This window comes from Canis lupus, chromosome 6, assembly GCF_011100685.1.
Source record: "Canis lupus familiaris isolate Mischka breed German Shepherd chromosome 6, alternate assembly UU_Cfam_GSD_1.0, whole genome shotgun sequence".
NCBI lineage: Eukaryota > Metazoa > Chordata > Mammalia > Carnivora > Canidae > Canis > Canis lupus.
This window is the reverse complement of record NC_049227.1, coordinates 50,281,344-50,309,180: the sequence shown is the minus strand read 5'-3', so window position 1 is coordinate 50,309,180 and position 27,837 is coordinate 50,281,344. Positions and strand designations below refer to the sequence as shown.

Below are 27,837 nucleotides of genomic sequence, written 5' to 3'. Positions count from 1 at the left end.
GATTTTACGTATTTATTCATGAGAGACACAGAGAGAGGCAGAGACACAGGAAGAGGGTGAAGCAGGCTCCATGCAGAAAGCCCAATGTGGGACTTCATCCTGGGACCCCAGGATCATGACCTGAGCTAAAGACAGATTCCCAACCATTAAGCTACCCAGGCATCCCCAGAATATACCTTAAAATCAATCACATGTTATAATCTTTTTTAAAGATTTTATTTATTTATTTATGAGAAACACAGAGAGAGAGAGGCAGGCTCCATACAAGGAGCCTAGCGTGGGACTAGATCCCGGATCTCCAGGATCACGCCCTGGGCAGAAGGGAGGCACTCAACCGCTGAGCCACCAGGTGTCCCTCACATGTCACAATTTTAAATTGGCAGCATATTTTCTTCCTTTGTGGTGCCTAAAATAGTGCAAATTATAGTCAATGCTATCAGAGATTCAAAATTCCATATATAAGGCCTTTTCTATAACCTATTTAAAGCTATAAACCAGGATCCCCGGGTGGCTCAGCAGTTTGGCACCTGCCTTTGGCCCAGGGCGCAATCTTGGAGTCCCGGGATCGAATCCCACATCGGGCTCCCTGTGTGGGGCCTGCTTTTCCCTCTCCCTGTGTCTCTGCCTCTCTCTCTCTGTGTGTCTCTCATGAATAAATAAAATCTTTAAAATAAATAAATAAATAAATAAAAAATAAAGCTATAAACCCTTGCTGTCAAAGCAATATTTGCTCATATATACATAAGCTAGCTACTTTGGAGATTATTGTTATTAAACTCTATAACCTGATTTTCCCAGTGCTTTATTAATGTCCTTTTAAGGTTTCCTTACCTTGTTTTGGAAATACATAAGTTTATGATTACATTGAAGTTATATCTAATATCTGTAAAGAACAAACTTGATATTTTTCATCTAAATAGATGTATCATCTTTCTTTCTTAGGAAGAAAATGCTCGGAAAAGAATTCTGTGTCCTTTAGATCCAAAACAGTAAGTATGGGTCAGATAAGAGTTTTTCTATGCTGGAAAAATTAATTGTCATTGGTCTTATTTTAATTAATTCTCTTTTTAAATTTAGCACAGTATATGAAGATCAACTAACAAAGCATTTGAAAAAATGTAACTCAAGAGAGAAGCCAAAACCTGTAAGTGTTTGATCAGTAAAATTGAATGGTGAAATGTATAGTATGTCATGTTTATATCTATCAGTTGATTACAAATGTGAATATTTAGCAAGACTCTTACCTTAGAAAGCTTGAATGTGGTAAATGCATTTGAGTGTATATAGGATGTCATTTAGGGCAGCCCGGGTGGCTCAGCAGTTTAGCGCCGCCTTCAGCCCAGGGTGTGATCCTGGAGACCCGGGGGATTGAGTCCCATGTCGGGCTTCTTGCATGGAGCCTGCTTCTCCCTCTGCCTGTGTCTCTGCCTCTCTCTCTCTCATGAATAAATAAATATAATCTTTAAAATATTTATTTATTTATTTATTTAGGGCAGCCCAGGTGGCTCAGTGGTTTAGTGCCATCTTCAGCCCCGGGCGTGATCCTGGAGACTCAGGATCGAGTCCCGTGTCGGGCTCCCTGCATGGAGCCTGCTTCTCCCTCTGCCTGTGTCTTTGCCTCTCTCTCTCTCTCTCATGAATAAATAAATATTTAAAATTTATTTATTTATTTATTTAGTGCTTAAATTTATTTCAATAAAATATGGTCCCAGACTTTAAGGAGTTAATTTGAAACAATGAGTCAGCTAGTAAATAATGGATCTTATTTAATAAATTCAGTGAAAGAAGTAGTACACAAGTGTACATACCTGTATAAAAATTAAAATTATATCCAAGGGATCAAGAAAAGCTTCCCAGAGGTTGTAACACTTGAGCTAAGTCTTGATTTGGCAAAGAAAGAAGAAAATCCTTATAGGTGAAAAGAACCATATGCACAAAGCTGAGAAACCACATTGAGACTTCTAAGGAACTCAGACTTTATTCTGAAAGATATGGGGAGCCACTGAAAGATTTTAAGGTCAAGAATGGTATGGTCATACTTACCTCTTACAAAACTTTCTCTCTGAGCAGTGTAGGAGGAATTTGAACCAGTTAAGGGCTATTGCTGAAATCCAGGTGGGACCATGATTAGGGACAAAATGAAAGAGGATGGAAAGGCTAGGGAATAAATGCAAGAGTCATTAGATAGCAGAATCAATACAACTTGGTGACTAAAAACTGAGAGTTGGTTGTGTATGTCTGAAAGTCATAGAGTGGTTAGTTTGGAAGTCAAATACATACAGGTCTTAGATGAACTCTGGGATTTTTAAGTTACCCAAGGTAAGAGATTAGAAGGGTGGGGGAGGAACTTGTTTATTCAGTAGATACTAATTGAGCACTTATGCCACACATTGTACCAAGCACTCTGCCTATAAGAACATTAAAGTCTAGTGGGAGAGACAAAAAATACAATATTATGTGTTTAAAACTGATTCAGTACAGAGTGCTTTGAAAGAAAAGAGAAGAGCCTAACACTTTTTGAGGGAGAAATTGAGGATGAGAGAGATGCAGAAGGAGTCAGAGAGGCTTCTCTGAAGGAGTGTCATAAAATGAGACCTACAGGTCAAAGAAGAATGAGCCACGAGCACCTGAGTGGCTCAGTTGGTTAAGTGTCTGACTCTTGATTTTGGGTCAGGTCATGATCTCAGGGTGGTGAGATCAAGCCCTAAGTCGGGCTCCACACTGAGCACAGAGGCTGCTTAAGATTCTCTCTCTTCTTCCTCCTTGGTCCCTCCTTCCCTTCTCTAAAAAAAGGGGAGTGGGTGGGAAGAGAATCAGCCAGAGAAGGGGAAAAAAACATATTTAAGCACCTAGAAGTGAGAAAGTTGCTACCTTTCTTTAGGCCTGGGCATTGCACATGACTGGAGAATAGAATCAAGGAGAGAGGTGAGGAGAAGGTGAGACGAGATAGCCAGGAAATAGAGCATGAGACAAGGCCAGAACTCAGGGTGACACTGAAATCAAAGATGAGTGGCTCCTACCCTCAGTAGGCTTTAGGCATTCCAAGTGGGATAGTCATGTCCTGTATATTTTGGAGCATCCCTGTGTTTTTATTCCTGGCCTCTGAGCAGCAAATGGCAAAGGCACTTGTGAGGAATATGAAGGATCTGAACTATAATCTCTTTTTCAGGCTAACAAGTTAGCCTGCCACAGGTTTGTGGATGCTGGCAGAAGAGACTCCTAGGTCAGAGACAAAGGACTTCATAACTCACTGTAATGAAGTCATTACAGTGTCATGGGCGTCTCACCTGCATCGGTTCCCCTTGTTCCCTAAGGTCCATGGAATCAGCAGGGCCTATATGAATCCTGCACATTTTTGTGCATAGCTTAGGTCACAGCTGAAGAGCCCTAAGCTTAGGAAATACATTTCTTTTAAAATGAGCAGTATAGGAGCATCGGACTCTTGGTTTCAGCTCAGGTCGTGATCTCATGGGTTGTTAGATCAAGCCCCATGTTGGGCTCCACACTCAAAGGGGAGTCTGTTTGAGGATTTTCTCCCTCTGTCCCCACACTCACTTGTGTGCATGCTCTTTCTCTGTCTCTCAAATGCATAAATACATTTAAAAAAAAAAGAAATAGGGGCACCTGGGTGGCTTAGTCAGTTAAGGGTCTGACTCTTGATATCAGCTCAGGTCATGATCTTAGGGTCATGAGATCAGGCCCCACATCAGGCTCTGTACTCGTACAGAGACTGCTTGAGATTATTTCTCCTCATTCCTCCTCTCTCCCCCCACATATATGCACATGCACACACGCTCCCTAAAATAAAGAAAATCTTTTTAAAAATAATAATAAAATGGGTAATAAGGAAACTTGCCTGATCTCTGTTCCATAAGTAGACATTCCTTTATTATACTGTACAATAAGCAGGCCTGCCATCTGCTCTAGAAAGATTCACTATTTCTATCTTCCAAGATTGTTTGGTATAGAACTGTCCTTGAGAAGAGAATCTGAAATAAGGTTGTCAGTGTGCCTTGCTTGTAACACTTGAAATTTGAGCATTGTCTCCCAATAGTACCTCTCAGTCATTTTGACAATAAAATATTCCTGTCCATTTCCAAATACCTTCTAGTTGAGAACCAGCTTAGATCAGATGGCATAAGCTTAAAAGGAAATATTTTTACATGAAGATCTGTAGAAGAAAAAAGATGACCACCCCAGATAGACCCTTAGTGAAAAGAAAGAATATTGCCCTTACTTTCAAGTATGCATGGAGATGATCTTCCTTACCTAAGTGCTAGGTTTTAGTTCAGGCAAACAGGTGGAATACACTTTCTGGGAAAAGGCTGAGAGAAGAGGTAAATTTATTAAAAATGGAATACCCCCACACAGACACTATTGCATGTCAGGACACTGTGGAAAGGAAAGGGAGGAAAACAATGGGATGATAGGATGCAGGAAAAAATGCAGAATGGTATTTATCTAGTGCCCTACATATAATGTGAAACTTGGAACCCAGGCAAAGTTTCATCACTATTCTGCTTTATTTTGTAAAACTCTTCATCGTTTTTTTAAAAAATTCTGTATTCTGGGTGGCTCAGTTCAGCATCTGACTCTTGGTTTTGGCTCAGGTCATGATTTCATGGGTATGAGATCAAGCCTGAAGTCTGGTTCCATCACAGTGGGGAGTATGCTTGAAGATTCTCTCCCTCTGCTTTTCCCTCCCCTCTCTCTCCTTCTCTCTCTCTAAAATAAATAAATAAATATTTAAAGAAAGTACACAAAATGAAAGTAAATTGGTGAGACGTTTCTCCAGTATAAATAGTTTTCACATTTAAAAATCTAGTCCACAATACAACTTACCTAGAGCACTCTTGGCAACCATTTTAAACTAAGAGTACATAAGGGATGCCTGGGTGGCTCAGCAGTTGAGTGTCTGCCTTTGGCTCAGGACGTGATCCTGGGATCGTGGATCAGATCCCACATCAGGCTCCCTGATGGAACTTGCTTCTCCCTCTGCCTGTGTCTCTGCCTCTCTCTCTGTGTCTCTCATGAATAAATAAATAAAATCTATAAAATAAACTAAGAGTACATCAAATTATAATAGTTATAGTTAATTTTCTATTACAGTTTTGCCAGTCATCCAACAGAACATTGTAATACTTGCTATCTTCACCCCTTTCACTTAATCACCAGTTTCCTTATTGTCCATATAGGTAAAGGATGGGATCCCTGGGTGGCGCAGCGGTTTGGCGCCTGCCTTTGGCCCAGGGCGCGATCCTGGAGACCCGGGATCAAATCCCACATCGGGCTCCCGGTGCATGGAGCCTGCTTCTCCCACTGCCTATGTCTCTGCCTCTCTCTCTCTCTGTGACTATCAAAAATAAATAAAAATTTAAAAAAAAAAAAAAAAAAAAAGGTAAAGGTAGCAACACACACAGCATGTTACCCTTCTGTGTAACAAAAGTCCATCACTATGCATAAAGTTCCAACAGTAGTTTTTACTTTTAGAACAGGATTGTAGAAATAGTATTATTTTATTATTTTCATTCTTCTATATCTACATGGTCCAGTATAGTAACCACTAGCCATGTGTAATTATTTAAATTCATAAATGAGAGATAGGGAGGATGGCAGGTAGAGAGTATAGAAAGAAGAGAATGATCAGTTTTTCACCTTAATTTTCTGACCTCTTCACATTAATAACAGTATTGTTGTGGTTTTGTTTTTGTTAAGGACTTCTTTATTCAAGATATTAATGCGGGCTTAAACGATGAAACAGAAATACCTGAACAATTAGTAAGTACTGGACTTAATATTTAATTTAATTTTAAAAGATATCTGTGAGCTATCTATGAATAAGCTGTTGTAATAATTGTTTAAAATAAACTAATTGCTTTGAATTTAGAATGGATTTTCCTATAGAATCTATATTATTAGTGATGGTTAGTTTCCAGACCACTCATGCCCCATTTTTGTATATAGGTTCCGATTTCTTCTCTTTCTGAAGAGCAGTTGGAAAGCTTAATTAAGAAATTGCGGAAAGCAAGTGAAGGTAAGTCTGCCTACAGTTGCAAGTTAAAATTTTTAGAATAATTAGGTGCCACGTGAGTTGATACCAGTGTGGCTTACAAGATGTTACTACCGTTGTTCAGAGCCCTACAGTTTCATGTTTGGTTGCTTAAGCTATTGTGCTTATATTTGGCACAGGTTTGAACTCTACACTTAAAGATCAAATTATGTCCCATCCAGCATTGCATGATGCCCTTAATGACCCTAAAAATGGTGATTCTGCAACCAAACACCTGAAACAGCAGGTATGTTTAGGTCATAGTCACTATACTAAAATTGGCCTTTTGTTCATTTGTCAAAAGCTAACATTCTTTCTAAATATAGTTAATGAGGTTTTATTTAGTTTATCTTTCAGGGAACAGAATCTTTCCATTTCAAAAAAAAAATATGTTAACATATATTAAAAATTTTTGGCATGGATATGGTTCTGAGTACTGTGTGTTAAAAATTTCAAAACAATGGAAGAAATTTAAAGCCAAACAAAATTATCTATGTGCACATGCTGCCTTATAGAAATTACCTTGCTGTTTTCCCATTCAAGCCAAATGTGTTTACTCTAGTTTATAAAATAATCTTGTGAAGTTTGCAGGCTTCTATTTTAGGTAACATTGAAAAATTAAAGTTACTTGGTCCAAGAAGATGCTTTGTTGAGTTTGGAGCAGGAAAGGGAAAATTATCTCATTGGGTTGATATTGCCTTAAAAGATGCTGAAAAAGTTCACTTCATCCTAGTAGAAAAGGTGACCACGAGATTCAAGGTACGTGAATTCTTGGCAGTATGTTAGTAACCAAACTTTGTTTGCACTTTTCTTATTAAAAAAAAAGAAAACCATGATATTCAGAAAATTAATTTTTGTGTTGATTTGATACGGCTTTTTATTCTAATTATATTGATGACTTAAACTGAAGGTAAATTTTTTAATCTAAATTTTGATAGTCCAGTGAGCGGAGTTCTTAAAATTATTTGCAGAGACAAGAAAATATGTGGAAAGAGCCAAACTCAAGCTAGGAGTTAAGTCTTGGGTTCTAACCTACCTGTGCCCCTTGCTAACTTCATTCGGTATATATTTATTGAGCATACCATTAGGCACCATGACAGACATTGAGTAGATAAAATCAAGACAAGGTCTCTGTGCTCTATTATATTTAGAAAGGAGAGACACAAATTAATTATTATATAAAAGTAATCTGCACCAGAGTACAGTGTAGTTTCAAAAGAGGGAGTGGCATGTTTTAATGCAGGGAAGGGATGCAAATGGCTACATAGAAAAGGTGATGCCTGAGGTCTATCTTGAAAGGAGAATTAATGTTTCCTTGGTAAAGGGTTTGGGAAGCATTCTAGGAAGCAGGAACAGTGTAACCAAATACCTGAAACAATAGGGAAACATGGAAACACTTCTGTGTGATGAGAATGCATAGTTCCAAGTAGGGTTCAGTGGTGATGAAATGGGACAGGATGGCTAAACTCTGGAAGGAATCCTATTTTATGCCAAAGGAAGGAGTTCAACTTTATCCTGCTACATGCTGGATATACAGTGGAACAAGATTTAGTTCTTGTCTTTGAAAATCTTACATCTAGTGGAGCAGACTTAGGAGTATTTTGGCTCAGTATGCTAAGTCTCTTATGATGATAGTAAGTACCAGAAGCCATAGAAGCATGAAGATAGAACACAGACTCAGTGTAGTGTGGATCAGGGAAGGTTTCTTGGAAAAAGTGACAGCTGAGGGGAGATTGAAAGAATATGTGAGAGTTGGTGAAGAAAATAAAAAGGCTTTTTAAAAGTTCATCCTAGGGCAGCCCAGGTGGCTAGCGGTTTAGCACCGCCTTCAGTCCAGGGCGTGATCCTGGAGACCTGGGATCGAGTTCCGTGTCAGGCTTCCTGCATGGAGCCTGCTTCTCCCTCTGCCTATATCTCTGCCTCTCTTTCTCTCTGTGTCTCTTATGAATAAATAAATAAAATCTTTAAAAAATAAAAATAAATTTTAAAAAGTTCATCCTAGTAATACCATTAAAGCTGTATCAGAAGAGTCTGAGACTTGAAATAGAGAGATTAATAACAAGATAATTATTATCCAGTAATCCAAGTAAGAAATGGGCCAGAGCTAAGACTATTGCAGAGGCATGGAGAAGAGGGAAAGAGTATGAGAAATGCTAAGATTTTAGAAGAAGGAGATTTGGTGATTTTATTTATTAGTCATTAAGAATGACAGAGGAGTTATTTCAGGTGACGCTTGATGGCTTTAAATGACTGGTGGTGCATTTTATCTGACCTAGGGAATATAGAAGGAAGAAGAGAAAGAATAGGTTTGTGGGGAGAAATGATGGGTTCAGTTTTGAATGAGTTTACAGTTGAAGTAGAGCTTTCTAGTTCACAACTAGAGATATGTGTCTGGTGTTCATCAGAAAAATCTGGGCCACAGTGTTGATTTTTAAGTCATAGACACATGGACATAGATCAGAGTGGTGGTTGTGATCTTTTAGAGAGAGTAAGAAGAATGAGCCGAAAATAGTGTATTAGGGGCTAAGGCAAAGGAGCTTGCAAATAATCTTAGGTTAGTCACTTAACATCTGTGAAGCTTAGTTCCTTCATCAGTGAATAGGGTCGTTTTAGAGTTAGAGGAAATAATTGTACATAATAATTTATAAAATTTTAAGCTTTTTAAAAATATATGATATTGTTATTTTAGAGTTTTCATCAAAGAATATACAATCTTAAAATTTTTTAATTAGTGATTCTGTTTTTTAAATATTAAAGATAAGATGGGAAATTATTTCCTCTGAATTTTGAAAACAAAGAGAAATCTTTTTATTTTCATAAAGCTTTTTTTAAACATAAAAAGCTGTTGTTATGACTATGTTCTGTTTCTGTAGGTAGATGGCAAACACAGAAAGAAAAATTCAGTGTTTGAGAGACTTCAAATTGATATTCAACACTTGTGTTTGAGTAAGTTGCATAACTTTCGGTTGCCCTTCCATAAATCATAGAAGTTTCAAATTCTGAGGGTTGCTTAGAAATCCAGTCATGCAGAACAGTGCTTCAGGGAAAACAAACTAAAATTAATGCATTGTGTTATATCTAACGTTTGGATAAATGTAAATTGAATTAGGTCTGGAACTTTTTAAAATGAGATTTCAGTATCATTAGAAATGAAGTATCATATTAGGAAAGAGTTTAATAAAAGTTTTGATAATATGTCCCTACATTATTTGTTTGTCCTTTTTATTTTTTTTTTTTTTAAGATTTTATTTATATATTTGAGAGAGAATGAACAAGCATCTGTGGGGATGGGCAGAAGGAGAAGCAGACTCCCTGCTAAGCAAGGATTCCCAATACAGGGCTCAATCTTAGGACCTGGATTTATGACCCAAGTCAAAGGCAGATACCCAACTGACTTAGCCACCCAGGCACCCCTCTTTGATCTTTTTAATTATGAGTCTGTTCAGGGGCACGTGGGTGGCTCAGTTGGTTAAGCGTCCAACTCTTGATTTGGGCTCAGGTCCTGATCTCAAGGTCATGAGATCAAGCCCTGCTTCAGGCTCTGTACTGGGTGTGGAGCCTCTTTAAGATTCTCTCTCCCTCTGCCCCCTAAAAAAGGCTAGTGCCTTCTGCCTATAATTAACATTACTTAACCTGAACTATCAAAGAAATGAGATTATTCTTTGTCCCGCTGTTGGTAAAAGATACTTGCTAGAATTTTAAATTGTACCAAACAAATTCACCTCTGTGGAAGTCACAGTTCACACACTCACCCCTGCTTCAGTCATACTTTTTGTGCCTTTTCTGTACCTTTTTATAGTCTTTATAGTTTTTCATATTAATACAAACATATCCTAGTGACCTCTTCCATCCACTCACTAATACAGCTTTGTGGAGCAACCCAACATTTCTGTATAAATCACTGTATTTAAAATTATTTAACTGAATGTATTTCTTTTGTGACATTGAAAATCCTAGACAAGCTTTTATGCTATGTATTGAATTCTTTTTAAATATACTGGAAGGTAGCATACCATATTTATTAAATAGTTTCTAGATCACTCATCTGTGCCCACCATGTGCCCCTATTCCATAGTTTTAAACCAAAATAAGAGAGAAAGACTAATAATGAAGCAAATATCTATAATCTAGTTCAATACTGCCCTTTTAAAGTTAGCATTAATTTGAAAAACTCTCTCCTGCTAAATAGTGACCTACGTAAAAATATAGCCACCAGTGAAAATGTGAATTATAATCTCCTGACTTCCATACTTCAGTTTTTTCTTAATATTTAAAATAAAAGACTTATTTAATGACATACTGAGAGTGATTAAAAGTAGTTTTGAAGCAAGGAGAAAGTGACATTTATTTAAAGGACTTTGTGGGTAGCGGGGTTGGAATTGACTATTCATCATTTTAGGGGAAGAGAAAGAATAGGAAGCATCTATTGAATGAGTTCACTATGGACATCCCTGCCCCTTCTTTTTCTTTTTTGGGCTTTTATTAAAGTTATATATGTGTGGTTAAGACTGAAACAATTGTACAAGTTCTCAAGTTGTTATAAAAACAGCAGCAGCCACTTCCTCCTAGCCATGGCTCTCTCTTTGGAGCCAACTTCATTTACCCGTTACAAGTGGATTTTTATATTTAAATGAAGTCTCTGGGCAGCCCCGGTGGCGCAGCGGTTTGGCGCCGCCTGCAGCCTGAGGTGTGATCCTGGAGACCCGAGATCGAGTCCCACATTGGGTTCCCTGCATGGAGCCTGCCTCTCTCTCTGTCTGTGTCTCTGCCTCTCTCTCTCTCTGTGTCTATGAATAAATAAAATCTTTTTAAAAATAAATAAATAAATAAATGAAATCTCTAACGATAGGCTTTTGGTTTCGTTGCCCCCCCCCCCTTTTTTCTTAAAGCATTATCTATCAGTTTCTCCCAATGGAAGATAAAGATTTTGTACCTTTGCCCCGCTTCAAGTGCAAACATTTTCCAATCCTCATCTTTCTAATATGTACGAAATGATTAAATCATTTTTTTTTTTTTACCACTGGACCATGTAGTAAATTACTTCCTCCTCTTTAATTTTTTTGTTTGCTAAATTAATAATTTATAATTTTATTTACTTTGTCTTTTAAAAATGTATTCGTTGTAATACATTCATCAACTATTTTATTAGTTTCCATCTTGCTGAAAAATTCTCCCCTGTATGCTTCAGACATGTTCCAGTCCAGACTGGATGCCCTCCATTCCTGGGGCACAATGATCAACATTAAAACTTTTTTCAGTCTCATCCTGGGGATTTCCTTCACTCTCCTGGGTAGGAATTTATTTTTCCACATCTTTTCCCACATCTATTGATTCACTCTTTGGGTAGAGCACCTAGTCCTATAGCTTTTGAGAAACAATGCAATAGAGATAAATTTGAGGCCTCGCATTGTTAGAAAACATCTTTTATTTTAGACTTGACTTGGCTGGGTATTTGTATTTCCAGATTGAAAATCATTTTCTGGGGTACCTGGGTGGCTCAGTGGTTGAGCAGCCTGCCTTTGGCTCAGGTTGTGATCCTAGGGTCCCGGGATCAAGTCCTGCATCAGGCTCCCTACAGGGAGCCTGCTTCTCCCTTTGCCTATGTCTCTGCCTCTTTCTGTGTATGTGTCTCTCATGAATAAATAAAATCTCTTTAAAAAAATCATTTTCCTTTAGAATTTTGAAAGTTCTGTTCCACTAGTATTATTTAAAAGTTCAGGGATCCCTGGGTGGCGCAGCGGTTTGGCGCCTGCCTTTGGCCCAGGGCGCGATCCTGGAGACCCGGGATCGAATCCCACGTCGGGCTCCCGGTGCATGGAGCCTGCTTCTCCCTCTGCCTGTGTCTCTGCCTCTCTCTCTCTCTCTCTCTCTCTCTCTGTGACTATCATAAATAAATAAAATTTAAAAAATAAAAAATAAAAAAAAAAAGTTCAGTGCTGTTCTGAATCTTGCTCCCTTGTACTTGATCTGCTTTTTTCTTTAAATTTCTTTTTTTTTTTTTAAGATTTTATTTATTCATGAGAGACACAGAGAGAGAAAAGGAAGAGACATAGGCAGAGGGAGAAGCAAGCTCCATGCAGGGAGCCCAGTGTGGGACTTGATCCTGGGACTCCAGGATCACACCCTGAGCCAAAGGCAGATGCTCAACCACTGAGCCACCCAGGCATCCCTTTTCTTGAAATTTCTTGGTCCCTTGTACTTGATCTGCTTTTTTCTTGAAATTCTTCTTTGTCTTTCGTGTTTTAAATTTTCACAGTGATAGGCCTTCCTATGGTTATATTTTTATCCATTGTGCCTCCTTCATTTATAGCAGTGGTTCTCGCTGGTGGGACTTTGTCCCCCAGGGCACATTGGCAATGTCTGAGACATTTTTGATTGTCATAGCAGTGGGCATACTATGGTTACAGTCCATGATATGGATACAGTCCAGAGAGCCTCCCTACTAGACCAGAGGCCTGCTAAATATCTCATATGGTATGGTATAGCTCCCCACAACAAAATTATTGAGGCCAAAAAGTCAATAATGCCAAGGATGAGAAATCTTGATTTAGAGATTCTAGTATTCTCAGCTTTCTGGGAAATTTCCTTGGATTCTTTCTTTCATAATTTGCTCCACTTTCTCTTTTCTTCCTTTAAGGAAGAATTCTTATGACATAGTTATTAGACTTATTGGGTTGGTTTTCTACTTCTTTGAAGAAAACTTCTCTGTGTTATGTCTTTTGGTCTTTTTTCTATACTTCCTAAAATTTTCCCAACTTAAATTTTTTCTATCATAGTTTTAATTTCTAGGATTTTTTCTCTGAATTTATCTTTATTATTATATTTTGATCTTTTTTATAATTATAATTTCTTTCAGAGGATATTAATAATGGTGTTTTAGAATTATTCTCCCTTTGTAATCTGTTTTCACCAATTTGTTCTTTTCCACTTGTTTTGGTTTTGTAACTTAGAAGCTGTCCTCCAAAATCTGATGCTCCTTGATAGTGTATTCTTAGGATTGAGGGACTCAGAACTCTGGGTCCTCAGGTGGAGTGATCACAGGTGTGATTTGCCTAAGAGGTCATCTTTCCTCTTGGGCTGGTCAGATTCTGCAGAGAAGACTCTTCTCTGATCACCTACCTAGAGGGTAAAAGTCTGATGACCAACATCTCGGGACCCAGTGGGGAACGAGAGATAGGGAAATTAGTAGGCATGCTCACTGATTCCTGCTGTTTTATCATACTTCACCTTTCAACTTCCTCTTGTCCCTAAATCCACTGAATTCCTGTTCTACTTGATCAGATCTACTTGAGAGAATTAGTCTACAGTCTTCCATCATGTAGGAAAGAGGTAGTCACCAAGGAGCTGTGAGGTAGGGATCTGACTACTTAAACAGGCTTTCCACCAACACTCTGCATTATAGCTACTCAGCTCTACTCCAAAAGTACCTAATGCCCCCAATTCTTGAGCCTTTGGAAGATCTGTAGAATAAATTTGGTTGAGTCACAGACTTTCCCATTTTTGTCTCCTTTTGTCCTCTTTCAGATCTTGTGAGTTTATATCTTTTCAAAAATCCGGGCAGCCCAGGTGGCCCAGTGGTTTAGCACTGCCTTTGGCCCAGGGCATGATCCTGGAGACCTGGGATCAAGTCCCACATCGGGCTCCCTGCATGGAGCCTGCTTCTTTCTCTGCCTCTGCCTTTGCCTGTCTCTCTCTCTCTCTCTCTCTCTCAGAAGAATAAATACAGTCTTTAAAAAAAAAATCCTTTTATCCACATTGTGGTGGAGTTTTAGGAGAGAGTAAACTCCTATTTGCATTTAATCTGCCATCATTTGACAGAAGTTCCTCTGTTCTATTTTCCAAGCCCAAAGATATAGGAGACAGAGGAAATGAGATAATTTTCAAGCATAAAGGAGAAGGTTTTTCTTAGAATTCCTTTCCCTTCACTCTAACTGATGGTAAGTTTCTTGAACTAACTTAATTTAAACTTCTATATTCCCTGATACAAGCAAACTGTTCCATTTGGTACCATTTTCTCCTGGCAAGTAATATAATAACATTTGAAAGCAAGTAACAGAAAAGTAAAAATATTTACTAAGTACTTCCATGGGACTGTTCACCGTGCTTGATGCTGTAGCTGAATTTTTTAGAGGAAGCATACTTTTCATTTCAGAATCTTACAAAAAGGGAAATAAATAAGAAGGGGAAATGGAGGCTAAAACTGTGATATAGTTTATCTTACTTCATTACCTTGTGGACCTTTTTTTTTTTTTTACTTTTTTCAGGACTGTTATGAATATTTTCTTTTTTTCAAAACAATGTAAAAAGCAAAGATATCTTATTTTTGAACATCAAGATATATATATTTTTAAAAGATTTTATTTATTTATGATAGACATAGAGAGAGAGAGAGGCAGAGACACAGACAGAGGGAGAAGCAGGCTCCATGCAGGGAACCTGACGTGGGACTTGATCCCGGGACTCCAGGACCACGCCCTGGGCCAAAGGCAGGCGCGAAACCGCTGAGCCACCCAGGGATCCCCAACATCAAGATATATTAAAAAAATATATAGTTTGATTATAATACTGAATATAGTGTTTTATATATTACATGTTTATTGTATGTATTATTTGTTCAAAATAAATCTTCTAGCAGGGAAAGCTTTGAGTTCTTTTATCAATTAGTTAATAATATTTAGCAAAATAAGGCTTATACAGGGGAAAGTCCTGAGTCAGTAGAGAGAAATGACATTGGCCTAAGAATCAGGAAACTAACTCTGGAGGAGAAGCCCACCAGGGGCAAGAGGGGGAAAAAAAGGGAAACAAATAAGAAAGAAACTTTAATTTTAATTCTGGCTGGTCAGCAGCCCTCTGTGTTACTTATCAGGTTACTATATCTGTGAGTCTTATTCCTCAGCTATAAAGCGAGAAGTTTTTGTTTGAGTTTCTTTCAGCCCTTAAATTCAAAGATTTAAATTAGTTCCGTCTTTGGAGAGGCCATGTTAATGCCTTCCTTATCTCACAAGAGAGCTAATTCATTTTTATTTTCTTATATTTCAGACAAGATTCCTTTGCTAAGCAAAGAAAAACTGCCTGTGGTAGGAATTGGAAAGCATTTGTGTGGTGTGGCAACAGGTACGTTAACATACTAATAATGTGTAGATGAACACATCAAGTTGTAGCTTAACATGGTCCCAATCATTGAAATAGTCTCTTGAGTAGTTTATACCACATACGCTTACAGCTAATTGATCTTCCTAGTAGCATTGGCCTTGTGTTACATCAGATATAGAGTTTTCTTATTTTGGCCATTTTGCAGGATGAATTAAGAGTTTCATAGGTAAAGACTGAGTCATATGAGACTTAAAGCTTTTTGGGTTATATTTCAACCAAAAAGTAAACAAATCATTTGTGGAAACTGTATGATTCTACCCCAGAAGCTACTGATTTTTTTAAGGAGTTGCTTGGAAAGGACTCTGAAACCTCTCCTGCTAGAAGATGATTATGTACCAGGACTTTGGGGAAAATGGAAAAAGAAATATTAGATAAAAAATCTAAGATGTCTTATCTTAGCACATCCATCTGTTAGGTGTAGCATGGTAAGGTAGAAAGAGCATAGGCTTTGCATTTGGATAATCTAGAATTCAGCTGTGCTGTGTAACCTTGGCAAATTATTTAGCCTTTCTGAATTTTGGTTATCTCCTCTGTAAAACAGGTATTATATAATTTATCTGGTTACATGGAAGTATCTGGTGCATATGAGTGCTTAGGAAAAGTTAGCTATTGTTATATCTTCTTCCTGGCTCCTACTGGTTTCATCATCTCCCGTAGGGGGAACTTGGAGCCTCCATAAGACATTATTCAAATTAGCTGGAAATGGCTTTGAGTATTATACATTTGTGTTGTCCTTCATAGTTTTTAAGATGACTTTCATGTACCTTATCTCATTTAACCCTCATAAAAACCTTCTGATGTAAGCCAGTTCTGTCCTGGGGAGAGAAAAAAGCATACTCATTTACTCTTACCCATCTGACCCAAGTTTCTCAGAAGTATAATCTATATTGGCCATTTTTCATTATTCCACATACTTTTCCTCTCTTGATTCACTGATTTCTCCCTTCATCACTCTGTTGTTATCTTACTGAAAAATCTCTACTGCAGTTGCTTGCCCTTCTTTGTTAATTTGTTTTCTTTTTGAAAAACTTTATTTCAATTAATTAACATATAATGTATTATTATCAGAGGTAGAGGTCAGTGATTCGTCAGTCTTATATAGTACCCAGGGCTCACTACATCACGTGTCCTCCTCAATGTTCATCACCCAGTTACACTGTCCCTCCACCCACCCCCACCCCCTGCAGCCCTCAGTTTATTTCCTATGATTGCTGCCATTCTTTTTAAGATTGTTTTTGTTTTTGTTTTTAATTTAAGTCATCTCTTCACCCCACGTGGGGCTGGAACTCTCGACTCAGAGATCCAGAGTTGCATGCTCTCTGGCTGAGCCAGCCAGGCAGTCCAGTTGCTTGCCCTTCTTGAAATTCTGTTTCCTTTCCTATGATAACATTCTTTTTTCCAGTTCTTCCCCTACATCTGTGCCATTCTTTCTCTTTCTCTGATGGTCTCCTTCCACAACCTATTTAATTACTAATATTTAGACCCCTTGGTTACACACATAATATATCTTTCCCCTTAAAACTCTTCGGTAGCTCCTAATACAGCAGAAAGTCCAAGGCCTTTTTTTTTTTTTTTAAGGTTTTATTTATTTATTCATGAGAGACACAGGTAGAGAGAGAAACAGAGGGAGAAGCAGACTCCATGCAAGGAGCCTGATGCGGAACTCGATCCCTTGACTCCAAGATCACGCCCTGGGCTGAAGGCAGGCGCCAAACCGCTGAGCCACTCAGGGATGCCCCCAAGGTTTTTTTTTTTTTTTTTTTAAGATTTTATTCATTTATTCATGAGAGACACAGAGAGAGAGAGAGAGAGAGAGGCAGAGACACAGGCAGAGATAGAAGCAGGCTCCATGCAGGGAACCCGATGTGGGACTTGATCCTATGACTCCAGGATCATGCCCTGGGCCAAAGGCAGGCACTAAACCGCTGAGCCACCCAGGGATCCCCCCCCCTTTTTTTTTTTTTTTTTAAGATTTTCCCTCAAGGTTTTTAACAGGAAGACCTGCTGTCAATCTGGCCACTGCCTTCCAGCCTTTGCCACTTCCTGCCTACAGCTTAGCTGCCCAGCAAATTGAAACCCTGTGTACTTTTCCCATGTACTATATTGTGTCAAGTTCTAATTTCCTTAGTGTTTATCATAATTCTGTCTGCATATCTCTACCTTATGGTATTTTAATTATTTGTTTATATATCTGATTCTCCCACTATGCTGTGAATTTTTTGAGCACGGGGAGTGTACTAACATGATGGTTGGCTTTATAATAGAAACACTAAGCATTTGAGTGAATGAATAATCTTGTCCACCCATTTGCTATGTTTCTTGATCCCTTTCTTTGGTAGATTTCTTTGTCCTTTAAGTTCTTGGTGAAGGAAAGGTTGAAATAGATTAAATACCTTCTGATTGTAAAATAACTTCATTTTTTAAATAATTTTTCAGGTTATTCATATTTTTGAAAATCATGTACTTAAGTCCAATATAAATAAAACTGACTGAATATATTTTGTCAGAAAATAATAGTTTATTAAATAAAAAAGAAAGCTCTCTCTTTCTCCCACTGTTCATTGACTTAGACTCATATATTGAATTAAATTTATTAGTGAAATATAAAATAATTTAATAGTCACTGGTTACATCTTAGGGTAATAACATTTTAAAATACATGTTTTTGATTGAATAGACACAGCATGCCAATCTAATCAGACACAGGTATGGGTTTTATAGTATAGGTTTGGAGTCTTCCCAGTATTGTCAACTCATATAGCAGTCTTCAGTAGGATATAGTCATAGTCATAAAAAAATCTATTTATTAAGCTTTTAAATGTAAATTTTTCACTTTATTTTTTAAAGATTTTATTTATTTATTCATGAGAGACACAGAGAGGCAGAGACACAGGCAGAGGGAGAATCAGGCTCTGTGCAAGGAGCCTGATGTGGGACTCGATCCCGGGACTCCGGGATCACAACCTGAGCTTAAGGCAGACGCTCAACCACTGAGTCACCCAGGCATCCCTAAATTTTTCATTTTAATATGGACCACCTCAAAGTTTATGTGTTTAATCATCATTACATTCGCAAAGCTTGGACATGAAAGGCATCAGTAACTTATTGTTGAATGAATGCATAAATACTGTAAGGCTGCTCAGTGAGGCCTACTTTCCACAAAATGACTTTTTATCAACTCTTCAGCTCATCAGGATTTGCTATGAACAGCTATGTTTCAGGACTGCCACGTAAATCAATCTAAGCAGATACTTAGCAGATGCCTTCCCCTCTATTCTTTCTTTGGGTTTCTAAAGCTCAAAACTTCCCTGGAATATAAGTGTAGATCAAAGATTTTTTTCCTATACAAGTTCTTTCCTCAGCTAGAGTAGGAGAAATAAGAGCCAATTTGAGTAGTTGGACTAGAAGTTTTTACAGATGTAGATCTTAAGCTTCAGCGAGTTTTTGGGGGAAGTAGAATAAATCATTAGAGAAAATGAGATGCTAATGAGAAAACAGCAAATATGAACAAAATTGATAATTCGTGGAAGAATTATTACAAGTATAAAGCTAAGCAGGTGTTTATTGTTGGGATTTTAGAAACCATACTGCTGAATAAATGTAAAAAATACTTATTTTTAAAGATGATGTGGTTTGGGGGGGCCACATAATTGTGTTTGCAGATCTTGCATTACGATGTTTGGTTGAAACCTATGCTGCCAGTTGTGAGGAAAGGAATGAAGAACCTTTAGCCAAACGCATAAAGAATGATAAAACAGAAAAAGAAATTAACACTTTGGCCAAGGAAGGAAATGAAAAAAATGTCCCAGAGAAGTGGACCCCTGTGGCTGGCATTGTTATTGCACTCTGTTGTCACCACAGGTGTGATTGGAGACATTATGTGGGCAAAGAGTATTTCAGGGCTCTAGGCCTTGGAGCAGTGGAATTCCACTACTTCCAGCGAATGAGTAGTTGGGCAACTTGTGGAATGCGAAAAACATCTTTGGAAGCTTCCAATCTTACTACAAAGAGAAAAGATAAGCACAGCGATGCCAGTGAAGAGCATGATGACGGGGGATGCAGAATCACAGACGACAGTGCTGAGAGTGTACCTGGGTAAGTGACTACATTGAAATGCACAACACCAGGGCAGGAATGTTTTGTTATTGCTGTGCTTTTTTTTTTTAGATAAATGTTACTGAGAGTCTATTCATGAAAATTCATTTTACCATCCAATTTTAGAATACATTAAAATACACTTTTATTGTGGCATAAATAAAAATGTATCTTGGAAGCATGGGACATAGCACATAGTATACTGCAGGTTACTTAGGAACTTATCAATAAATAGAAGTGACTAAAATAATTTTTTTATAAACTTTTACAGATTTTAACAATATTTTGTTTTTATTTGATTTAGGTTCCTTACTGTTGAAGAAAAGAAGAAAATCGGACATCTTTGTAAATTGCTGATTGACCAAGGCCGAGTTGAGTATTTACAGCAGAAAGGATTCAGTCCTGCTTTACAGTACTATACAGATCCTCTGGTGTCTTTGGAAAATGTATTGTTAACTGCTTTACCAAATCATTCTTTATCACCAGAAACAACTCCTTAATGGAAAAGAAATTCTGAACATATGTCTTCCACCAAAAGAATTTTTTAATTGTATTTTTATATTCATGAAAATATAATTTACATAGCAGATAATATGAATTTTTAAAAATGTTGTGGCCTCATTGAACTTTGGTAATAGTTTTTCTTTTTACTTTAAAAGTCCAAACATTAGCGAATTCACCAAATTCCCAAAGTAATTCTCTTCAGCAGGGCATCTTGAGTTAAATTATCCATCAGTATTTATGGAGATTGGTAAAGTAGTGGAACAGTTGACTTGGTTATCTGAAACACACAGAACACATCAATACACACCTAGCACATTAACTTTGTATTTGTATTTTGGAAATTTATTTTTTTCCTTTGGTTTTATTTAATATTTCTCAAGTTGAAGATGTAAAGATCAATTGTAGGTTTATAACAAGGGCCAGTCTGAGAATGTGGCTTATGTATGGATTTTTTTTTGTCCATTCAGATCTGGAAAGGATAATCAATCGTGATTCTTTTTTTCTAATGCAAAGAAATTCAGAGATGTTCACAATCAAGGAATTCACCTTCAGATTTTAGCACCATATCTGTATTATCTAAATTTATCCATAACAACAAAAACTGAGGAGATAGTTTTTAAGGGAAATAAGCTATTTCACTTCATTCTAATTGAATAATTATCTAGTTAGAAATTCCAAAAAGATAACTTATAAGCCTTATTCACAAATTAAATTGAAATTTGCAAATAACTTATAAGTTAATTAGGTATCATATCTTTTAAAAGGACATTTTTATGTTTATCAGTACAACTATATATTCTCACTTGTTTGACTTAAATAATTTGGAATAAAGTGGAAATTAGATAATGAAACCAAAAACCTCCTTACATTTAGGCCTTATTTAACTCATAAGCAGTTTCTATGCACAAGCAAATATTAAACCAAACATATGGTCAGGACTGTTACTGTCTTCATGTTATCCTTGATTTATTTCTGCCTTTATTTGTAAAAATTGTCTTAATCAATGTACCAATGTACCTTTGCAAGAGAAAGATCAAAATTAACTAATTTTAGATACTATAATGATATTCTTAGGTAACTTTCTTCTCCTATAAATAGATCTATGATTATATGAGTTATAGATTAGAAGCCTAGCCTTTTTAAAATTCCTCACTTTTCTACTTTAATCTCCTATGTTTTATGAAACTGCCTAAGTTCAGCTCCTACCCTGCCACCTCAGCGTATGACCTTGGGCAACTGCTTAATCTCTTTGTGCCTCAATTTCCCTGTTTAAAATGGGGATGATGAAGATAATAATAATAATAATAATAATACCTACCTCACATGGTTGTTATAACAAATGAGATAACACATGTAAAATGCTTAGAACAGCTCCAAGCACAATTAATACTAACTGTTAATACTGCTAATTCACAAATCTATTTTTAGTGACAATAGGCAGACTTGGTTTTATTATCTCTGCTTAAGTTGTAACCTTTTTTCTCTTTTTATAAGTTTTATGTCCACTATTATTAAAGGATGGTGGTTTGATTATTTCTAAAGTTAATTATTCATGCTGCCCAATCAAGCGAATATAAATAAGAGTAATAATACATCATTCAGTAATTTATGTGATTTTATTGGGTCAGGCAGTGCTAATTTGTGTCATACAATCTGCTTTGCATCATTCAACAACTTATGTCCAGGAATAAAGCATATTCTACAGTAGGCCTAATCTCAGCTGTGTTCTAGAAAACAACATACACACTCAATAGTTATACTGATAATAGTCCTCTGCCCATTTAGCTTCATATGTTTCTTTCTTTTTTTTTTTTTTTTAATTTATTTATTTATGATAGTCACAGAGAGAGAGAGAGAGGCAGAGACACAGGCAGAGGGAGAAGCAGGCTCTATGCACTGGGAGCCCGATGTGGGATTCGATCCCGGGTCTCCAGGATCGCGCCCTGGGCCAAAGGCAGGCGCCAAACCGCTGCGCCACCCAGGGATCCCGCTTCATATGTTTCTGACAGTGGTACCAGGTACTTTATGGGCAGGCAGATAAGCTTGGCCTTCAGCAAATTGTAGGTCAAGATTCTTGTTTTTCCCAACCTTGTTTGCTTCCCTTAAGACAACATAAGAAAGTGACTATGTATATTGCTGTTCCTTGACCTGCCAGATTTACAGGGACAGCAAACCCCTTCTTGAACTTTCAGATTCATCTACACAACTACCTCTTCCCACATGTCACACACGACTGTCTCAGATTTCTTGATCTTCCACTTCTACCACCGAACCATCTTCTAGACTTCATTTCCCCAGCCCAGCATCACCATCTGCCCAGTTGCTCTAACCAAAAACAGATTAATCTTGAGGTCCTCTTTATTTCCCAGCATACAATCATCAATTCTACCTACTACCTGTTTTTTATGTATTTCTACCCCAAACTAGGCCCCAAACTAACTTGTCTTCAAACATGGCTCGTCATCATAGATCAAAGGACTATTTCCTAATATCCGCCACTGGATGTTGGTAAAGATGATTTCTTATAGCTTAAAAACTGTCATTTGTTTGCTTGGATTATACTTACTCCCCAAAGCAGCTATTTGAAAATAAATTTGACCTTTTGATTCAAAAATTCTTCATGTTTTAGTGCATTGTAAAACTATGATTTCTATTAGTATACGATTGTTTCATTGTTTTTATTAATAGAATTGTCTCTTTGGCCTCTTCTAATCTTGGTTTAAGTTAAAGGTTTTCCTTTAGTGGAGAAGTGGTTTAATTCTTAATTATCAGAGACTAGGTGATTGAAATCTATATGTGAAAACTTTTAACATTTTAACTATTGGTTAAAAATCTGTGTTCTCAATATTTTTCCTTCCTAGGCAAAATACTGTGCTGTTATTTTGTGGACTGTAGAAAAAGAGGAAATGACAAGGAAGGTAGTGTTCATGAGTACACTGAAATACATGCCAAACTGGTAGAATGAGGTAGTGAAGCTACCTAATGAGGTAGTGAATCACATCTTCGTTCACTTGTTTGTGCTTCAAGCACTTGGCCGAATTATTTCCTGTCTCTACTTGAAAGACTTTAAATATCTTCACAACTTCTCTTCAAGCCTTTATCAAAATTGTGAACAGATTTGAATTTCACTTTTTTCCTCCCACAATATTGACCAAGAGACAAAATTTGCCAGAAAGGGATAAGAAATCTATAAAGGAATTTATGTCTATACACATTCCTCTACCAAATATTTGACCTGTGTTATACACAACGTCATACCTGCTTTCATCCGTGACTCCTGTATATATGCGTGCATAAACTGAAGACCAAATAATTCCCGTTCCTCTTCTTCATCCAGGCTTTCACTGGGGGGAAGCGTTACTTCCAATTTCAGTGGATTGTCTCTGAAGTTGACAAACCTAGCAGTTCACCAAAAAACAGTATTTTTATAGATGCCATAGAAGTGTACATTTATTTCCCTGGGGAAAGATCAAATGATAATACACTAAATTACTTTTTTTTTTTAAACTGGTTAAAATAGCTGAACATTTGGTTAGATATAATATCCTAAGAATCTTTAAGTTTCTTTTCTAGAAGAGAAAAACGCTAGCTTTAGACAACTTATTTTCAGAGCTTATAGAAGCAACTATTAATACTAGCATATATGTAATGTGGGACAGCTTAACTTCCCAAATTCCAGTGCATCTCAAACATACAAGTAAATGCTACAAACTTGGAGTTTCTGCATATTTTACAGACTTGTGTCTTATTTATCACCGTATCTTCATGGTGTACAGGGCTCTGTCACTGCTGAATTGGTAAATGAGTGAATAAATAATTTTGTTATGGAAGTTGTGGGATTTGATGTGAAGTTATATTACTTTGTTCTGCAATGAAAAAGGAACATGTCAGTTTTGTGTCTATAACTTTTACCTCAGATTGTTCATCTCTTCCATGCACACTGGAATATCTTGCAGTTTATTGTTGCTGAGAACAAGAGTACCCAGATTTTTCATATTGCTGATTGTTTCTGGCAAGCATGTTATTTCATTCCGTTGCAGCCATAATGTATGTAGGCTTTGCATTCTGATTAATTAAAAGAGGTTTATGCAATTAATCATACATAATATGGAAACCCTGATTCTTATTAACCTAAAATGAAACAAATATCATCTTTCATAACATCTTTAACCAGTGTACCAGTTAAGTTAACTGACTTCACATTACCTGATTATTGGGAAGCTGCATTGGAGGGCTAATCCCTACAGTATACTTCTCAGTATGTGGTGGTAGGAAGGAAACCAATATATTTCAGCATTCTTCACTATTCTCATAGGATTTCTTAAAGAACTGCTGTAAATGTTATCTAATCGGAATTAGAATATTAGAAGAAAAATCAGAAATAATTAATATGCCTGGTTAGAGCAAGACAGGTGTGCATAATGGTTAATAGCATGGACCCTGGGCCAGGCTGCCTTGGTTCAAAACCTAGATTGCACACTTACACTTTGATCTTGAACAATTTAGCTAACATCTCTATGTGAGTTTCATTTATTTTTTTATTATTCTTTTTAATTGCCAGGGTTTTTTACATTTTATTTATTTATTCATGAGAGACACACAGAGACAGAGACAGAAGCAGGCTCCCTGTGGGGAGCCCAATGCAGGACTCGACCCCAGGACCCCGGGATCATGACCTGAGCCAAAGGCAGCTGCTCAACCACTAAGCTACCCAGGTGCCCCTCTTCATCCATCTATAAAGTGCAGAGTGCCTGGCATGCACTAAGTGATGTTACTGTATGGCATATTCATGTCAACATATTGACAGCCAGTTTTTCTCTCCCAAAACCCTTAATTTAAGTAAATGAAAGTATTCTGTTAAAAAGTAGCAATATTTTATACTACATGGATCTCTCGTGATTGATTATGCTTAGGGTCTCGTTTGTTTTGTCTGTTACTTCATACTTATTATGGATGGCTTCAACACAGCTGTTAATAGCACAGAAAACTAATTTTACCTTTCTATAGTATCGGGAAGTTGTTCAAGTTTGTTGCTTCCCATGTCGAGCCATTCAAGAGCAGGCATATTCAACACAGCAAGAGGGATTGTAGTAAAGTGGTTCATACTCAAATCAAGGTGCGTAAGCTTTAACAAATTGCTGAGCTAAAGAGGAAAGCAAGGTTTTCAAAATGAATGTCCACAATGTAAACTACTAGAACGCTCACATTGGTAAAGGAGATATTTCACATCTGGGAATGTTCACATTATGCTTGGGCTTTTAGTCCTAGTCCTCCACAAGAACTCTGAAATAAAATAAAGCTAAGTAACCTCCAGATAAATGAAAAACTCTCATAGAAAACTCATCTATTAAAAAAAAAAAAAAGAAAGAAAGAAAAAGAACTCATCTATTCAAAGAAAATTTATCTTCTAAATACCTAAGTTCCAGCATTTATAGAACTTTGCTTGTATTTGTTTGTGTGTTCTTTTCATCCTGAATTTGAGATTTGTATGGGAAAACCCAAACTTCGAAGTAATACTTTATTGAACCTTCCTTTTTTTTTTTTTTTTTTTAAAGTTTTTTTTTATTTATTAGACACGCAGAGAGAGAGGCAGAGACTCAGGCACAGGGAGAAGCAGGCTCCATGCAGGGAGCCCCACGCGGGACTCGATCCCGGGACTCCAGGATCGCGCCCTGAGCTGCAGGCGGCGCTAAACCGCTGAGCCACCCGGGCTGCCCTGAACCTTCTTTTTTGTGCTCAATGTTTTATATATGCTATCTCAGTCATAGCATTTACCGCTTGGTAATTCTTTTATTTCTATGAAAACAGTAAAAAGTTATTTAGAATAATATCCCAATACCAGTGTGCTCAGCTTAAGAAAGAAAATACGGGCAGCCCCGGTGGCTCAGCGGTTTAGCGCCGCCTTCAGCCCGGGGCCTGATCCTGGAGACCCGGGAATGAGTCCCACATTGGGCTCCCTGCATGGAGCCTGCATCTCCCTCTGCCTGTGTCTCTGCGTCTCTCTCTCTCTCTAATAAAATAAATAAAAATCTTAAAAAGAAAGAAAATAAACTGAGGGGCGCCTGGGTGGCTCTGTTCACTGACTGGGTTTCGGCTTGGGTTGTGAGATGGAGCCCCATGTGGGGCCCTACCTGGGGCCCCAAGCTCAGCAGGGAGTCTGCTTGAGATTCTGACTCTTCCTTGAACCCTCTCCCCACTCTCTCTTCCTTTCTCAAATCTTAAGGAAAAAAAAAAAAAAAGAGGGGCACCTGGGTGGCTCAGCTGTTGGGCATCCACCTTTGGCTCAGGTCATGGTCCTGGGGTCCCAAGATCAAGTCCCACATCAGGCTCCCAACAGGGAGCCTGCTTCTCTCTGGGCCTATGTCTCTGCCTCTCTCTGTGTCTCTCATGAATAAATAGAAGACATAGGCCCAAGGAGAAGCAGGCTCCCTGTGGGGAGCCCAATCCAGACTTGATCTGGGTTCATACCCTGAGCCAAAGAGCCAAAGGCAGACACTCAACTGCTGAGCCACCCAGGCATCCTAAATAAATGAAATCTTAAATATATATATATATGACTGCCTCCTGTGTACTCCTCCTTCCTTTCCAGAGGGAATCCATCTCCTGAATTTGGTATTTATTATTCCTGTGCATGGTTTTTTTCATTACTATACATAAATATGTTTTTATATATTTCTCTATAGTTACTACTATATGTTGTCATAAACAAAATTTAGTATCTTTATTTGAAGATTATGATACTGTACTTCCCTTAACTTGCTTTTTTCTCTCAGTATCAGTGTCTCAATGCATTCATGTTGTTGCTTATAGCTCTAGTTTATTCATCAACTTTACAAGATGAGTATCTTATTTCTATTTTAAGGACAAAATGGTTAAGAGAGGCCATGTAACTAGAAATGATAGGTGATGTGCATTCAAGTTTTCTTGGACCTAAAGCCACAAAATTTCTAATCTCTTTTTATGTAACACTATAGTAAAAGTTTCAAAATGTGAGAATTTAGTTAACTTTTCCCAAAAATGTTCCATTTATCTAGGTAAGTTCTGTTTTATTTTTATCTCAGGGAATGTTAAGATTCATTCCATATCTTTAACACCACACACACACACACACACACACACAAGCACAAATACAGTGTTTTGTGCATAATGCAAAAAAGTGAGAGGTTTTCATTCAGTAGGTAATGTTTGTCCAGCTTTAGAATTCAAGCCAAGAATAAAACTTTTCAAAATCTGTTATCGGACTTTAAAATTTTTCAAATGGTTTAGAATGGAATATGAAAAGCTTGTCTTCACACTGGCATAAAAATGTTTGTGTGTGTACAATGTGTGCAATGTAATGGCTGAGAGATAAGTCTCCTGTTGCTCATTTCTCTGTGGTACTAGAATCATTTGATTTTATAATACTGAAAGATATTAACATTTTTATAACCTAACAGTCTTTATTTTGCGTATGTCAGAATTGAGACCTCACTGGTGTGTTCAAGGCTACATAGTTAACTTAGAGGCCACACTCAGAAATACTCCCAGGCTCAAGATCTCAGTCCAGTATTTGTTCCAGTAAAATCTATTTCTCATGTGAAAAAATTAAGGTAAACACAGGTAAATAGACATGCCCAAATTCATACAGCATTTTTAGTGACAGAACGAATCCTAGAAAGAAAATCACAAGAACTAGAAGTTAGAAATAAGATATATATTCGCCCTGTCATAGATATAAATTGTCCCTGTGATCGTCATTTTCATCATAAGTCCATACATTTCATTAAATTGAACTATTACAAGACAAGACAGATATGAATGTAGAAACTATGTTTTATTTGCAAAAGCAACAATGATTGGTGCCATAATAACTCGTGTGGGGGAACAATGGTATTCTCACCAACAATAGTGGAGAATGGGAGAAGATAACAGTCTTTCTATTTTGTTTTGAGTTTTATTATTTTTCCTAACTTCCATCTTGCAAAGTCAGAATACCTTGGAAATTCCGTTCGCTGACTGTAAGATCATTAATAGGTTTGCAATATGTTTGAAAGTGT

General features: G+C 37.3%; 2 protein-coding genes across 4 annotated transcripts in view; one reads left to right on the top strand and one right to left on the bottom strand.

The window, feature by feature from the left end:
- Positions 1 to 954: 954 nt before the first annotated feature.
- On the top strand, positions 955 to 23,902 carry TRMT13 (tRNA methyltransferase 13 homolog). The gene is made up of 11 exons (XM_038541226.1): positions 955 to 989; positions 1,078 to 1,144; positions 3,170 to 3,223; positions 5,716 to 5,778; positions 5,965 to 6,034; positions 6,190 to 6,296; positions 6,641 to 6,808; positions 8,923 to 8,995; positions 15,089 to 15,163; positions 18,865 to 19,297; positions 19,602 to 23,902. Exons 6-11 carry the CDS (start codon positions 6,219 to 6,221, stop codon positions 19,795 to 19,797), a joined length of 1,023 nt encoding a protein of 340 aa, XP_038397154.1. The 5' UTR covers positions 955 to 989; positions 1,078 to 1,144; positions 3,170 to 3,223; positions 5,716 to 5,778; positions 5,965 to 6,034; positions 6,190 to 6,218; the 3' UTR covers positions 19,798 to 23,902.
- The window catches only part of LRRC39 (leucine rich repeat containing 39), a 29,605-nt gene continuing 21,185 nt past the window's right edge, over positions 19,418 to 27,837 (bottom strand). The window contains exons 6-9 of one of the 3 annotated variants that reach the window (XR_005361150.1): positions 24,799 to 24,944; positions 23,714 to 23,866; positions 23,060 to 23,259; positions 19,418 to 20,078 (exon numbers count right to left, since the gene is read on the bottom strand). Coding sequence is in view for 2 of the 3 variants with exons in the window: in XM_038541227.1 (XP_038397155.1) it covers positions 20,023 to 20,078; positions 23,060 to 23,199; positions 23,714 to 23,866; positions 24,799 to 24,944 (495 nt within the window). In the remaining variant the exon portion in view is untranslated. The remainder of the gene's footprint in view (positions 20,079 to 23,059; positions 23,260 to 23,713; positions 23,867 to 24,798; positions 24,945 to 27,837) is intronic. The other 2 variants (XM_038541227.1, XM_038541228.1) reach the window with 2 other exon arrangements.

Coding starts and splice junctions, on each gene's coding strand:
- TRMT13 (XM_038541226.1), top strand. CDS start 6,219: ATGTCCCATCCAGCATTGCATGATGCCCTTAATGACCCTAAAAATGGT. Junction 6,297..6,640: donor CCAAACACCTGAAACAGCAG/GTATGTTTAGGT, acceptor TGAAGTTTGCAG/GCTTCTATTTTAGGTAACAT. Junction 6,809..8,922: donor AGGTGACCACGAGATTCAAG/GTACGTGAATTC, acceptor CTGTTTCTGTAG/GTAGATGGCAAACACAGAAA.